The sequence below is a fragment of the Ptychodera flava genome, chromosome 8, assembly GCF_041260155.1.
Source record: "Ptychodera flava strain L36383 chromosome 8, AS_Pfla_20210202, whole genome shotgun sequence".
Lineage (NCBI taxonomy): Eukaryota > Metazoa > Hemichordata > Enteropneusta > Ptychoderidae > Ptychodera > Ptychodera flava.
The window spans coordinates 32,391,321-32,405,130 of NC_091935.1; the positions used below are offsets into that span (position 1 = coordinate 32,391,321).

Consider the following 13,810-nt stretch of genomic DNA (forward strand, 5'->3'; position numbering starts at 1 on the left):
AAGCAGACGGTTTGGTCGACAACGTTTAAGGGGGTTCAGATTGAAAATGTGCTTGAATTCATCTTCGTCTGTTGGATGTTTGAAATATCAGGTGGCTGATTATGATATGCTAGGATTAACTCTTGAGTAACATAACAAATATTGGTAAACATTATTAGACAATTTTCAGTGAGTATATCTACTAAGAATTGATATAAGACATTAAATTGATTCGTTTAAGTCTCTATTTTCATGATTCCTTACTTCTCCTGCTGCACGAAAGTTCCTTAACGACAGTCAAAATGAACACCTCGCAATCATGGTGATGTAAAAAAGTTCATGTGTCCGACTTTTATTCATTATCTTCCACAGTGCTATATATATCCTTCCATGCATCATACAAATTAGCAGGAGGAATGCCATTTTCAGTAGAGTTCAAAGTTAGACACAAAACGAAGTGTTTTTTGTCGTTCAAAAGAATGGTTGGTTTGATTACCCTGCTGCGAAGTACTACCTTGTGCATCACTGGTAAACGACGCCCAAAGTCAAGAACACTGGTAAAGAAATGTAAGGAATGTATATTTCCCGTTGAACAGCATCACCATTGTGTGGCTCACTGAATTTCACAATTTATTTGCTTTTATCTTTCGGCACGATGATTTTAATATGATGTTGGATTTGAATGGCACCATTAAGAGCTCCCGTGTTAGCCGTGTTGTCACTAATCAGCAGGTCAATGTCCGAAGTGTCATCTTAATGAAGTCTTTGAGGAGAAATGAGACTGAGTTTCCCCTGATTCAGATTTATAAACTTCTGCAGGAATGTCAAGAAAGGAACTAAGAACAATCATATTATCATTTGACGGCTTCTCTTTGTTGATCTCTGACGTGAAAGATCTCTCATATAGGTTTGTATCAATTACATGTGTTTGTCACCAACTGAGATTGAATACACTTAGATATATCTGTTCTATTGCTGTTTTTTGCATTGCCTTTTGAGCTGGTATTATCGAAATATTAAAGTTGGTGAGCTGCAAAAGAATTATATTTTGATACGTCCTGGTGTTTTCTTCAAATTGCGCATCACTGATGTTATTCATGTCACTTCCAGTCTTGTCCTCTGACCTCTATCTTCCCGGCCCTCAGATTCACAAAACGTCTCCGGACATCTGCTGGGGGTTTCAACTGAACTGCTGCTAGCTTGCTCTCCTTCCGCACCAACATGACTACCATCAGCACTCGCGTCTCTAAACCTTTCATAGGTACCCACTACATTTGAATTGTCAACGGTTGATCTCAGATTTTCACTAATAGATACACAGTATTTTGCTATCTGGTCTATATCTGCTGTGCCAGGGCTGGCGACGGATGTTGGGGCTGATATGGGGATATCTTCCAAAGATGGTAAGGGATCATTTTAACACTCTCCATTCATGATATTCTCGTTAGGGTGGGGCAAGGTTTTTGTTTATATGATCGGTATCAAGTGAAGGGGAAGTCTCTGTTACATCATCAGCCATGCGTTCACGAATGTGGTACGTTGATGTCGATACTGATGTATCGTTAAGTGTGTCATACTGGAAAGATTCGTCATAAGACGGGGAAGCGGGTCTATCACTAAGCACATCATCCTAAAAGAGAAAGGAATAGAGATACCCTTAACATACACCCCATACGGAAAATACACTATATATATTCTATTATCACTTAAAAGACAAACTCAATTTTTGTCAGTGAAAATATTTCGCATTATATCTAAAATAGGGGACACATCTGGAGACTGAAAAGTGTAGTTAACTTGAATACAACTGAAATGGTTCATTATTTTATGAAACTACACTGTTGAATTCACATGCAGACTTTCATTGCCCGATATGACACGACGCTTAAGAGTAGTTGTCACAGTAAACAGAAATCAAATACAATCCAATCTATAATATTTTCAAATTAGAGAAACTGCTACTGAAAGTAACCCACCTTCGCTAAAAATAAAAAAAAATAAGTGCATTACTTCTCCAAATAACACATGAGAAAACAAATGAGCAAAACTCTGCTCATGTTCTTTTCAAGGCAAGGCAAAGAAGAATGTTCAACACTAACTGAAAATATATGCCTTTAGATGAAATTAAAGTGATAACACTATAAGATTTGGAAACAAATAGTGAACGTGTAAGAAAAACAACTTCAGAAAATGAGGCGTTTAGACCAAAACAGGTCAGAATTTGCTCAAAAACTGTAAACTTGAACATGAAATCATAATTCCAATAAATAACTTACTAATAAATAGCTTTGCCACCCGTCTGGTGTGCCTTTGACAAATAGCGCCAAAAAGCGGATTACTCTCTTTACAGAAAAGAAATTGACTGACAGTCACAAATGTATAATTCCCAACCATCTCGGATATCATAGACATTACCTTACCGGGATACGTGGTAGCTTTTCACTCCTTATTGCTTTCTTAAAACTAACATACAAAAATGCATCGCATGCTCTTGACTCGAGTATGTCTCGCACTATTACAATTGTCAGCCAGAGCCTCTAAAGACAGTGATAGTGGGAGAATTGACTTTAAAAATGGTAATAGTTTGTGCAATGTGTACAGAAAAGTTAATCAGTTTTTATACGCAGTAATTACACCTTTACACCTGTTTAAGAGATCATCCTTTCATCAAGTAGCCAGGCAGTAGTAATACAACATCAACTCCATTGTCAAACAGAGGAAATAAAAGGACACCATTCAGGTATATGTACTACATATTCACGAGAACACAATGTAGAGGCCACAAGGTCAATTTTGTCCTCAAATATACCATCTGCAATGATTTATTTCATATAAGTGATTTCCCGCTCATCGGCATTTCTGTAATCCGCAAACTACATAGAATAGAGCTGTCTTACCATGTGTTCACTGAAATCGTTTTTACCTGTTGACCTGAAGCAATACTCGCGGATAAAGACTCGATGTTTATAGCAATAATACAGGGTACAGAAACACAATGCCATCAAAGGAACAAGTACTGCGACCACTGTCATAATCCTCTTGTTACCTGCAAACCACATTGAGGAAGTGATTCAAAAGAGAGTTTGTATTTGCACGACTAGCATTGAATATTTAATTTTTTAAAAAAGGATTATGCAAATTTCGTAGATAAGAAATTAATATTTCCTTGTCATACTCAATGACATATGTACGTAAGATTTGTTCAAATGCAAAGTCCATCCAAGGACATTGATTCCTTACCCTCTTTATCTGTTGTTACTGTCACTTTTACAGGATCTCCATCATGATAACCCAAAATTCTTCCCTGCAACGTTATTTCATATGTAGTCGACGGGATAATTTTCTCATTGATAGTCACAAACTCAGACGAGCCGGTATCAACAGCAACCTGTAAGGCGAAAAATCATCTCTAATCCTTAGGTACAGTAGTACGTCGATCTGAATTAGCCGCATCAATATATATATATATATATATATATATATATATATATATATATATATATATATATATATATATATATATATATATATATATATATATATATATATCTTTATACTGAGAGAGAGAGAGAGAGAGAGAGAGAGAGAGAGAGAGAGAATGTCAAAGACTGTCAACGGAGCACACCTTAGCTTTCTCCTTACCCATGTTCGACGTAGCCCAAAATTAAAGGGACGATATAAACGTGATATGACAAGAATCCCTACAAATAGCGGGTAAGCCTAATTCACGTGCCGCGTACCAGGGACTCGTGAGAAATTATAGGATGGGAGGGAGGGCCAAATTAAAAAGAGTATACGGAATCTAGGAATTGCGTTAGTTTATACATGCTCAGAGTATATTCAGGCAACACCACATTATCCATCTCAACACTACCTTTGTTACGCCAAACTTACAAAAGTTGGGGATTGAAATTATTTAGATGGAATAAAGTCTTTAGAGTTTGACCAATTTCGACACCTCTACACACAGAGAGGCCGACTTTGTCTCGGAGCCGAGTTGTCGCAGAGCGGAGAAGTTTGCCACCGGCCGTGTTCTCATTGTATTCAAATTTATTGGCATGTAAAGACCGTGATATTTGGGAAAGGGTGTCAGTAATTGTTTTCATTACCAGAAAGTAAATTGAAGTAATGCGGAACAACAAATGTTACGCTAATAACACAGCGTGCAGGTAGAAAAGTTGGCTACTACGGGATACGCTATCGGTTCACGTGATCGCTAGGTCGAAAGCACACTCAAAGTCGATGCCGAAAAGACAAAGTGAAATACTATTGGCTGATAATTTAAGTTATTCTCTATTTTCCCGCCTTTGGTGCAATGTTGCGAGTTGCGTCACAAAACGCTGCAATTGTGGAATACTACAAACCATCAGCATGGCTTAGTTTGAAGCCATGGATTTTCTGTCATAAGCACTAATCTTACCAGCCATGCTAAAATTTAGAACACAAAATAGTTTACTCGAGACAAAAAGAGTGGAAATATTTCCGGCCTCACAAACCAGAGATACTGAAAATCGTATTCCATAACGTGCAATGGACTGAAAGGGAAGAGAGCAGCAGCCATGTAGGAAGACCGCTTTGTGTTGTTATCAACATTCCCCTGTAATTACCGTGATAACTGAAGTTAACGATACGCTCTATATCTTTGTTCTCTTAATCCAGTTTGAATTGCAACAACAGTATTCCCCCGAGATCTGATATGCGGCATGTCTGGAGTGTGGAAAATTCACTTTGTTCCATGGGAATATCCATGACATTTCTAATTTTAGCGGCTTTTTATTGCAACACGTGCTGATTTCTGCCCCTTAACGAATAGTATCGCCCTATGCGTTGGAACGCCACTGCACTGAAAATCGGCTGAGGCAGAGTCCTTATCCTGCACAATGCATCGAATCAAACAGGCTTTCATCACCGTTAGGCCGCATTCAAAAAAAATGGTGAGGGGGGGGGGCTGGAGGAATCGCGATTGAAATCTTATTTTTTTCAGATCCCCCCTCAATACCCTCAAAAATTTTCAAGTCCCCCCCAAATTACCATATAGCCGCATATTTATAAGGAATGCACGCAGAGTAAAAAAAAACATGTAATGTGTCGTTCTGCACGCAAATGTTCAACACTACCTCTTATCAGCAGGTCGTAGAGCCGTATTACTAGGGCAAGTTCTTAAATTGATTCATTTTTAAATGCATCAGTGAACTTTTTGGATTTCTTAGTCTAAGCCGACTTGAGTTTATCCAACTCTGGCCAGTTCAATGGCACCAGCTGAAAAGCACACAAAATGGCAATCATGAGAGAGTATGAAAATTGGCTATTCCTAGCTACGTTTAACCAAATTGTGAAAAAATGAGCACAGTGACCTACCGAAAATTTGTTTTCAAAAGTACAAGACATATACTACTTAGATGCCACTTATAAAATGTTTTACAAAATTGACAATACTGAAAGGTTAAAATATTCCATTAAATTAATGTTTTAATCTCAGAAATTTTGGGTGTAATAATGGCAAATTTGATAAAAAATAAAAGATTCCATTTAGTCACACATTTATCCATTTAAATTAGAGTCTTTACTGTTCAAAATTTTACTTTTGTGTTATTGGTACAATGAGATGTGAAAATTTCATTCACTGCATGAACTTGAAATGAATGGTTTTATATATTGATTTTAAGTGATTTTAGAAAAACTGACTTTTCATCGTACATTTGTATAAGATCAAGTATGGTGACCCCATTTTTTTCCTCCAATATTTTATTGTTCTCATATGCCAGAATTCAAAAATCCATGGTAACTGTTAGTCCCCTAGTCTTCTATGTGTTGCTCTCTGGCTGGATCTTGTGTACAAGTAGATGTATGTTTCACTGTCAATTGAGTGTCCTATGAACGAAACTCTTCTTAAACTACATCAGAGTCAGAGCTACATGTATCACTGTCACTGCCAGTATGTAGTAGCAGGGCAGTAGTTGTATTAACTTTTTATTTTGACAATATTTTTGTTCAATTTATACAATTTTGTTCTTGTTCTACTCCCTACAGAATGTTGAGCTATCCAGTAGTCAGCTTGTCAACACAGCCTACGTGTACCGTGCATTTGCATCATTCAATTATCACCAGTATTTAGACAAACGGGCTTTGTTGACAAACTGAATATTGTGTTTTTCAGCAGCATGCTGTAGAGAGACACCAAGAAACTGTGTTTGATACATTGCATAGAAATATTGAAAAATTATCAACAGTTGTAGCTCCTGCCCCATTACAAAGCCAACTTGTTCTACGAAAATTTAATGGCATTCATACATTTTTAGACTTTTTCGAGATTAAAGACATAAAATATGACAAAACGGTTCTAGATTTTGTTTAATTATTACTAACATTAGAACCATTGGACGACATCAAAATGTTGGGAGTCAAAATATTTTCAGGTCCCCCCCCTATAGGCAGAGCAAAACTTTCAAGTCCCCCCCTCGACTACCCCAAAAATTTTCGAATCTCCCCCTGAATTCCTCCAGCCCCCCACCACTTTTTTTTGAACGCGGCCTTATGCGATAGTGGGCCCTTCAGTCACATGTACGTTTGTGGAGGGACCGTGGTTCCAGCCTGAAATTCGTTGAACAAGGAAGGAAAGCCTCTGGTTAGCATCACAGTGGTTAACTGGAAACGCATTTGTTTACGCATGGAGGTATAAAGAGAGAGTCGTCTTTTGCCCGTGATATGACTCCAAGACTGGCCAAGACTGTATCATGTTTCGAAAATCAATGTTGACCTGGCCTGACACGAGTATGCCTATCGCGTTCATGGTGGGCCTGCCCGCAGCCTATGTGTTGTGATGGGACTGTGGTTTACTTGCACGCGTGCGAAATACAGCGTTTTGGTAACATTTTGATTGAAACAAGTTGGCAGGATTGTGGACTTGCCCACAATATAAACCTGTTTGCAACGTTTTGATTGATACCTGTCAATAGGTTTACGCCCATACCAGTCACAGTTCGATAGACACCATAGGACCTAGATATTTGCAATATAGCAACCTTAACATATGGTCTGTGTACAAAATCAATGTACAGAATTTAGACTGATCAATTTTTAATGTTACAAATTTACGTGCAGTGTGATTTTGAAAAATACTGGCCCTCGCTCCCAATAATTTCTCTCGAGTCCCTTTCTGCATATGCACAGAATTCGCTAATCATTCGCTGGTCCCCAGTTCATGCGTTTAGAAGGCGGCGTTGAAGCCCGAATGTTGATTTATTAATGAAAATGAACCAATGAATTAAATTTGAGTGAAAATGCACCTACTTCTGGCTCGCGGCACGCGGTGCGTGGCACGCGGCACGCGGCACGTGGAACGTGAATTAGGCTTACCCACAAATAGCTGCTCTGCTGCACACAAGACCCTTTCCATTAAAGTGGCACTCCCACTTGGTAACATTTTGAAGCACATTTTATAAATGCCAAAGGTCGATAATTGACGTGGCGACTGCGCGCGGATCGCGAGATATCGATAAAGACATGAACTCAAAAAAGTAAAAGTTTGAATTCCGGTGGCCCACCTAAATTCAGCTTTCGAACATCGAACGTTCGGCACTTGGGCCATTGTCAACTAAGCTATGGAGTACGAGTCTTCGTTTACGCTGCTGTATGACACAGTACCACTCGCATCGGTGATCGGTCATGCCCCCTGGGGGAAAGCCGAGTCTTACTGACTCTGAGAATAAACGGAAAACAAAGTTTGATTCCACCAGAATTCGTATAGGTGCGGTTGATACATAGCGGCCGTCGAGTGGTATGCATAGACGCATACCACTCGCGCGGCGTACTGTGTGGCCACGTCAAATATCGACCGTTGGCATTAAAAAAATGTTTTTTAAAAATGTTACCAAGTGGGAGTGCCTCTTTAATGGTGCTTGGGAAATTGAGTGCGTATTTAGGTAAAGTTACTCGGCTAACTAATCATATGTGCTTCCATGACCACAGCACAACCTGTAGCGGAATTGGAAAATTAGCCAGATCTGTATGTTCACACATAGAATTTTGGGGAGCAACATGCGTGACAAGAAAAGGTAAAGTAGTTTAGATATGCACATACATGCTAGTTTATTTGACACAGCGTAATCAGAACGTATTGAATTAAATGAGAAGGCATTTTACGAACAGTATTACGCAAAATTTTATTGCTCGAAGAACATATACAGGTAATTTTTACAACGCCAAATTGTACCATAATTGAATTGTTTGTTCTGCTTACAAATTTGCATTGATTTAACATTCAATATAACACTGCAAAATTGTTGTGAGTAAGCTTTGACCGACGTGCTAACTTTTACCCCTGATGTCAAATTGGCACAACTCAGAGCGTGCCAGACATGCTGGATTATCTCTAAGCCAATCAGTTGCTTGCAGCAGCTCGGTTAATTTTCTTTTCTGCTTTGGAAAACCTGGCCTTGCTACGCTCTGTCCATGGATAAAACCAAGAACTATAGGGAAAATCTTCCATGCAAGCCATATGACAATTACCTCAAGGAAAACCAGGACAATATCTGAAAAATGTAGATACATTTTCGTTCTAATTTGCACCATCCTTGTTAGCACATCCCTGGACCTTTATACCTGATGTCCATATAATTTGACCATTAGTTTTTGATGTTTGACATTGTCAACGTTTTTTGACCATTTTCATATTTCAAGAGTATCACATTGCTGAATAAAAATGTATACTACAGAAGAGCTGCGTACACAATAAATATCGAGGTTATATGTGCAGTGTTCTCACGATTTTCCATGTACAGAAATGTTTTTCCTACCCTGTATAAGCTGTAATTGTCATACATGTATTAAGATAAAAAGACAAGAAAGTTGTTATACTGTTGTACTCATAATAATACTTAATACTTACGCATGAACTTGGATCGAAAGGAATGCAGTAGGTTATATTATAAAAAATAGTATAATAATCTGTCATGCGCATTCGATTCCCATTAGAATGAATATAGGGTGTGTGAGGTGATAGCCAACGAAGGAAAATAGATCGAGTTGTTGTAGAGATGTTTGTGATCTCTGCTGCTTCAAGCGTTGCTGCAAGAACAATGTTTGTATCATTAAAGGCAATACACAGTATTTGTCAATACTTTTCTGTGTGTCATTGGCTTCCGATAAGGCCGATGCAAATTTGACGCACACAAATGCTTTTAGTTTTCATTCCCACGACAGTATCAACACTACTACATAACTGAAATGATTAGAAGCTACAGGTATACATCTATTGTTTGTTGTTGTTTCGTTATTATGACGAATTATTTCAGGAACAATACAATCCATTCTGGGTATATTCAAACACTAAAAGAGTAGTAATTCGCCAAGGACCCATTGATATAAGCAAGACAGAAAGCGGGCAGAAGTTGTCGATATCGAGAAGTTCAAAGGTTATTTATAAAGTAGGGTTCGTCCTATCGGTTTTTTGTAGTTTAAAGCAGGTGAAGACGGTAAAACGACAGCAGTCAATAATATCGCAATAAAAATTTCCCGTCCATTTGAACGAAAAATCACATTATTACTGTGCCAATGTAAAAAGCAAACTAAAGCTGTTTCAAATGTCATTGAGCACGATGATACAACGGAGAGACAAGTGTAAATGAGATTCAATCTTGACACGAGAATCAAAATTATTATACCAAGAAATGGTACCTAACAGCGAATGACGCTTTCTTGAACAATGTATGACAGTTTTGTATGCAGTTCCCAGGTGTAATATCTGTGTTTGATGTTCAAAATTTGGAGTTTAGACTCAGGAAATATCAAAAGAGACGTAAAAATATAGGCCATTCCTTTAATATTTTCTTGAATTGCTGTTGATCAAGAAATATGATGATGAAAGTGGGTGATACATGTTAGAGTAGTGGCTTCAAACAATCCATAAATTGAACAATATAACAGCGAATCATGTATTTGCCAAAGTAGTTGATATGTTTTCAGTGATTGTTGCAAACTCAGCTATGTGTAATTGGATATGTGAAATTCAAAACACATTAATTAGACAAATGTGTTCTACAGCAATTAACAACGATTATTTTGATACACTGACTTGAGCAAATGTACCCGGCTCTTTGCATAAATACCGAGAAGAATAAAACTAAAGTCGACTTTTGGGTAAGATTGTCGAACGTATATTTACTTAGATTGACCATATCTTGATATTTTGTACATTAACCACATATTTCTACCCTTCTTTTACAATCAAACATTTACTGTCAAAAGTTTGACAAAAACGGGTGATGTTGACAAAAGTAAGGTATTTTAGGCAGAGGCAGTAAAGATAATGCAAAATCAGACTACACTTCACACAGAATATGGAATAAATTCACGGTTCTTTGTATGGAAAGACCAAAGCAAGCAGTGTGTTTATCTATTAAAGGTTTCGTGCAATACTTAATCTTTAAAACACAGTAAACACAAGAACAAGTTTCGTAACAGTGATAAGTAAAGATATACAGATATGAGCGAATTATTGTTAACTTTTTCTCTTTTTATTAACTAGACTGGACTAGGCAGATTCTTAATGAAACAAAGAGAAACCGGCCAGAGTTTTGACTGTGTCACTAATGAAATAATATCCTTACAGACAATATGAACTGATACAAACCTTCCTGATAGGAAAAAAATGGAGATGATATGGTTTTTTTCTTCATGTTTCTTACTAATATTTTTCTGGACACACAAAACCAAATATTTGCCTGAATATTTAAAATTATTCACTATTTCTTCATCGACTTTATGTTGACGAACTTCCGTAATGTATGAATGTCGTATAACGCATAACATGTTTGACCTGGCCTATTGTTTGTCAGAAAAGTACTACCCGATTTTGTGACGAAGTATTAAAACTGAAGATACAGCTTACCATCGAAATATGGGCTAATGCTGACTTCTGTGAATGAGTCATTATCATGGTCGCCCTCCCTGACAGCCTTTACTCTCACACTCCAAGTGCCAATAACGTCATCAAAGTCTGCTCCCAAGTGGCAAAACGTGAGCGATGTGTTGGTACATTCGTCTTTCTGTATCCACTTTTGAGGAGCATGCATCCAATCAGAGAATCTGAAAGCAAAATTGAAACCAACCGTGTAGAAATACAGTTCTGAACGTAAGTATCTCAGCTGAGAATTTGTTTGATTATACATCTACGTTTTTTCTGACTTCCTTCATGCTGCATACACCTAGAGTTATGAGAAACAGTTGTATAACATTACCGAGGTTGTACACTTACTGCATGTTGTCAGTACAATGAATATCTTAGTGGGTTGACTGGCCGATTTTTCAAAGCTGTACGAAACATGGGATTCATGCACACTTGCGTGCAATTTTGTTTTCAAATGGCTATTATATTTAACTAGAACTGGTCAGAGAATGGCAATTATCCTTCTCATAATACGATCCCCGATACATGTGTCTGCCTATTGAATCTGAAGTGTAGTAATATCATTCACATTCTAATTCAGTACATTTTTAACATGTTATAGATAACTGTTGATCTAATTTCTTTTAAATCGGCAACTACATGGGCTAGAAGTTTCGTTTCATTTGTCTCTTGAGCACTATGCAAAGAAAACATTATCAAAACCTGTTGGTTGACCGTTGCTTGGTTTCACGCGTATCAGAAAGTGCAAGGGCTAGAGTTTGATTTTTCTTAGATGATGACCAATAAGAGACTTGTTTTTCACCAAACCTTGGGATGAGCTATAATGACCTCTTACATAATCTTATGTACCTCAGGAACTACAAAGGGTAGAATTTTGGTATCTTTCGTATTTTTTCGTATGTGGCTACTTCTCTCCCTAACTTGTCGGCCGACTTGCGAGTCTGACCTAATTTCCTATTTCTCTGAATCTGCTATAGGTACAGGTATGGTATTAATTTATATATCGTACCTACTCGAGCAGCTGATCACTTTCACAACAGTTATACCTCATTAATTATGTGCAGACCTTATTAAACGTTGGCAAAGTGGGCTAGGCACTTTGTTCCGCTGTCATATGGAGCAGTATAGACCAACGATTCTCAGCTAACAATTTTGTTTAAATTGCTTATGTTGCAAAGTTCCGCCTTGCTTTTGCCCTAGTAACGCTGCCTACATACAGAATACCATGGCACATACCTTCAAAGCATTCTAGCATGTTTAATGGAGTAAAATGATTCATGATTTACTTACTCTTGATAGAATATGGTGTATAACACCGTGCCACTGTCACTTGTGCCAACAGGCGGATCCCAGGTCACAGTGCAATTCAAATTAGGGCAAGCATATGTCACATTGGTTGGAACATCACCTAATAAAGCAACATACGAATGTCCTCCTAATGTTATATTGTACGGATGTCGGCATAGAACTGCCAAACTGCGAAATGCAATATTTTTATTACAACATGTGATATATGATCTGCAAATCCCCTCCAAGGCAATAAAACCTTAACGCTTCTTACATTGCAGTCATGGCTCTTACCTTTTTCCAAAGTCGACTGCTAACTGTACTCTTTGCTAAAGTTTCGATTCTAAACTTATTTGACACATGAAATTTAAACAAATATTTTGATATGATAGGGATAAGTTCATTTGTATAGCCTCCTTAGAATACATGCTGCCGTTCAAAGCACAAAAAGTGAGCAAGGGCATATTTTATTGCTGGAGCTAATGTAAAGAAAACAAACACTGATCAATTGTCACAGGGAGGACACAATCAACACCCTTTAAGTGACTCAACCTTAAATAAGCTTTGAAGATATTGAATAAGATCACTTTACGGTAAACAATATGTACTAACCATTAAGTAATTATATAGTGAAGCCAGAAGTGTCACATTAATTACAAGTCATCGAAGTCTCTCGTCCCTTTTTTTACATTTTGCCATGATCAAAGAGATTCCATGCTTCTTAAGTGAGGGTAGCCAATACAGAATTCTAAGAGCAGCTGATCAGTGAATTTTCACCAGTTTATGCCCTAGTTAGTAATTTAGCTGACTTTGTCAAGAACTATAAAATGATCTTAATTAGCATTGGATAGCGAGCAGCTGTAACTTTGGTATTAGTCCCCTTTGGATCAGTTTATTAAAAAAGTCCTGTTGATCTTCAAAGAGCGTGCTGAAATTCAAAGACATTCCGCTTGTCGGTACGGCTTTCTATAATAAGCCTGCAAGCCAGCATTATTACTAACAATCAGCGAGTCACTTTATGCCCGCTAAAATTTGTGTTAACTAATTCACAGATTAAACTAACAAGGTGAATACTCAATAAATGACACAATGACACGGTTAAATAGAAGATAAGGCTTTGACGAAGTAGCCCAGTTGCAATACTGATTACACCAGTATATCAAGGAATCTGCGAATTTACATACAAGAGCATAAGCCAGGTGCAAAGAAACCTCTTTAGAAAACTGGTGCTTAATGATGACTACTTGTTATACTCATGCAACTACTTGATGAAACGAATTCATAATTACCTCTGACCAAAACAAATGCAAGGACACGAATTCCCACTAATAGATTTAACATCTCCGAAGTAAACGAATCCCTGCCATGTAACACACGTGGTAGTATCATGCTAGTTCGGAGTCCAACGCTCTTCTCTTCATGACCGCCAGCCTTGTGTGATCAGATCTGCTGAAGCCAACGCGGTGACGAAGTTGTAATTTATTGGAACCCAACCCCCGACAGTGTCGTGATAGAAGCGCCACTGTGCGTTCTTGAGCTGCAAAGTTCAACCAATTAAAATCACAGCTTCAGTGCAGGGAGTTTGACACGGATTTTGGTAAATGAATCTCTTTCTGACCTCCTTACAAATTGAATTAG

The 13,810-nt window shown here is 37.8% G+C and overlaps 1 protein-coding gene across 1 annotated transcript; it reads right to left on the reverse strand.

Annotated features, from left to right (window-relative positions):
* Window positions 1–597: 597 nt before the first annotated feature.
* Window positions 598–13,604, reverse strand: LOC139137955 (uncharacterized). Its single transcript, XM_070706191.1, has 6 exons — window positions 13,462–13,604; window positions 12,176–12,293; window positions 10,868–11,064; window positions 8,867–9,045; window positions 3,220–3,367; window positions 598–3,025 (listed from the first exon to the last, which is right to left on the reverse strand). The coding sequence occupies exons 1-6, from the start codon at window positions 13,559–13,561 to the stop codon at window positions 2,853–2,855; spliced, it is 915 nt and encodes a 304-aa protein (XP_070562292.1). The 5' UTR covers window positions 13,562–13,604; the 3' UTR covers window positions 598–2,852.
* Window positions 13,605–13,810: the final 206 nt, after the last annotated feature.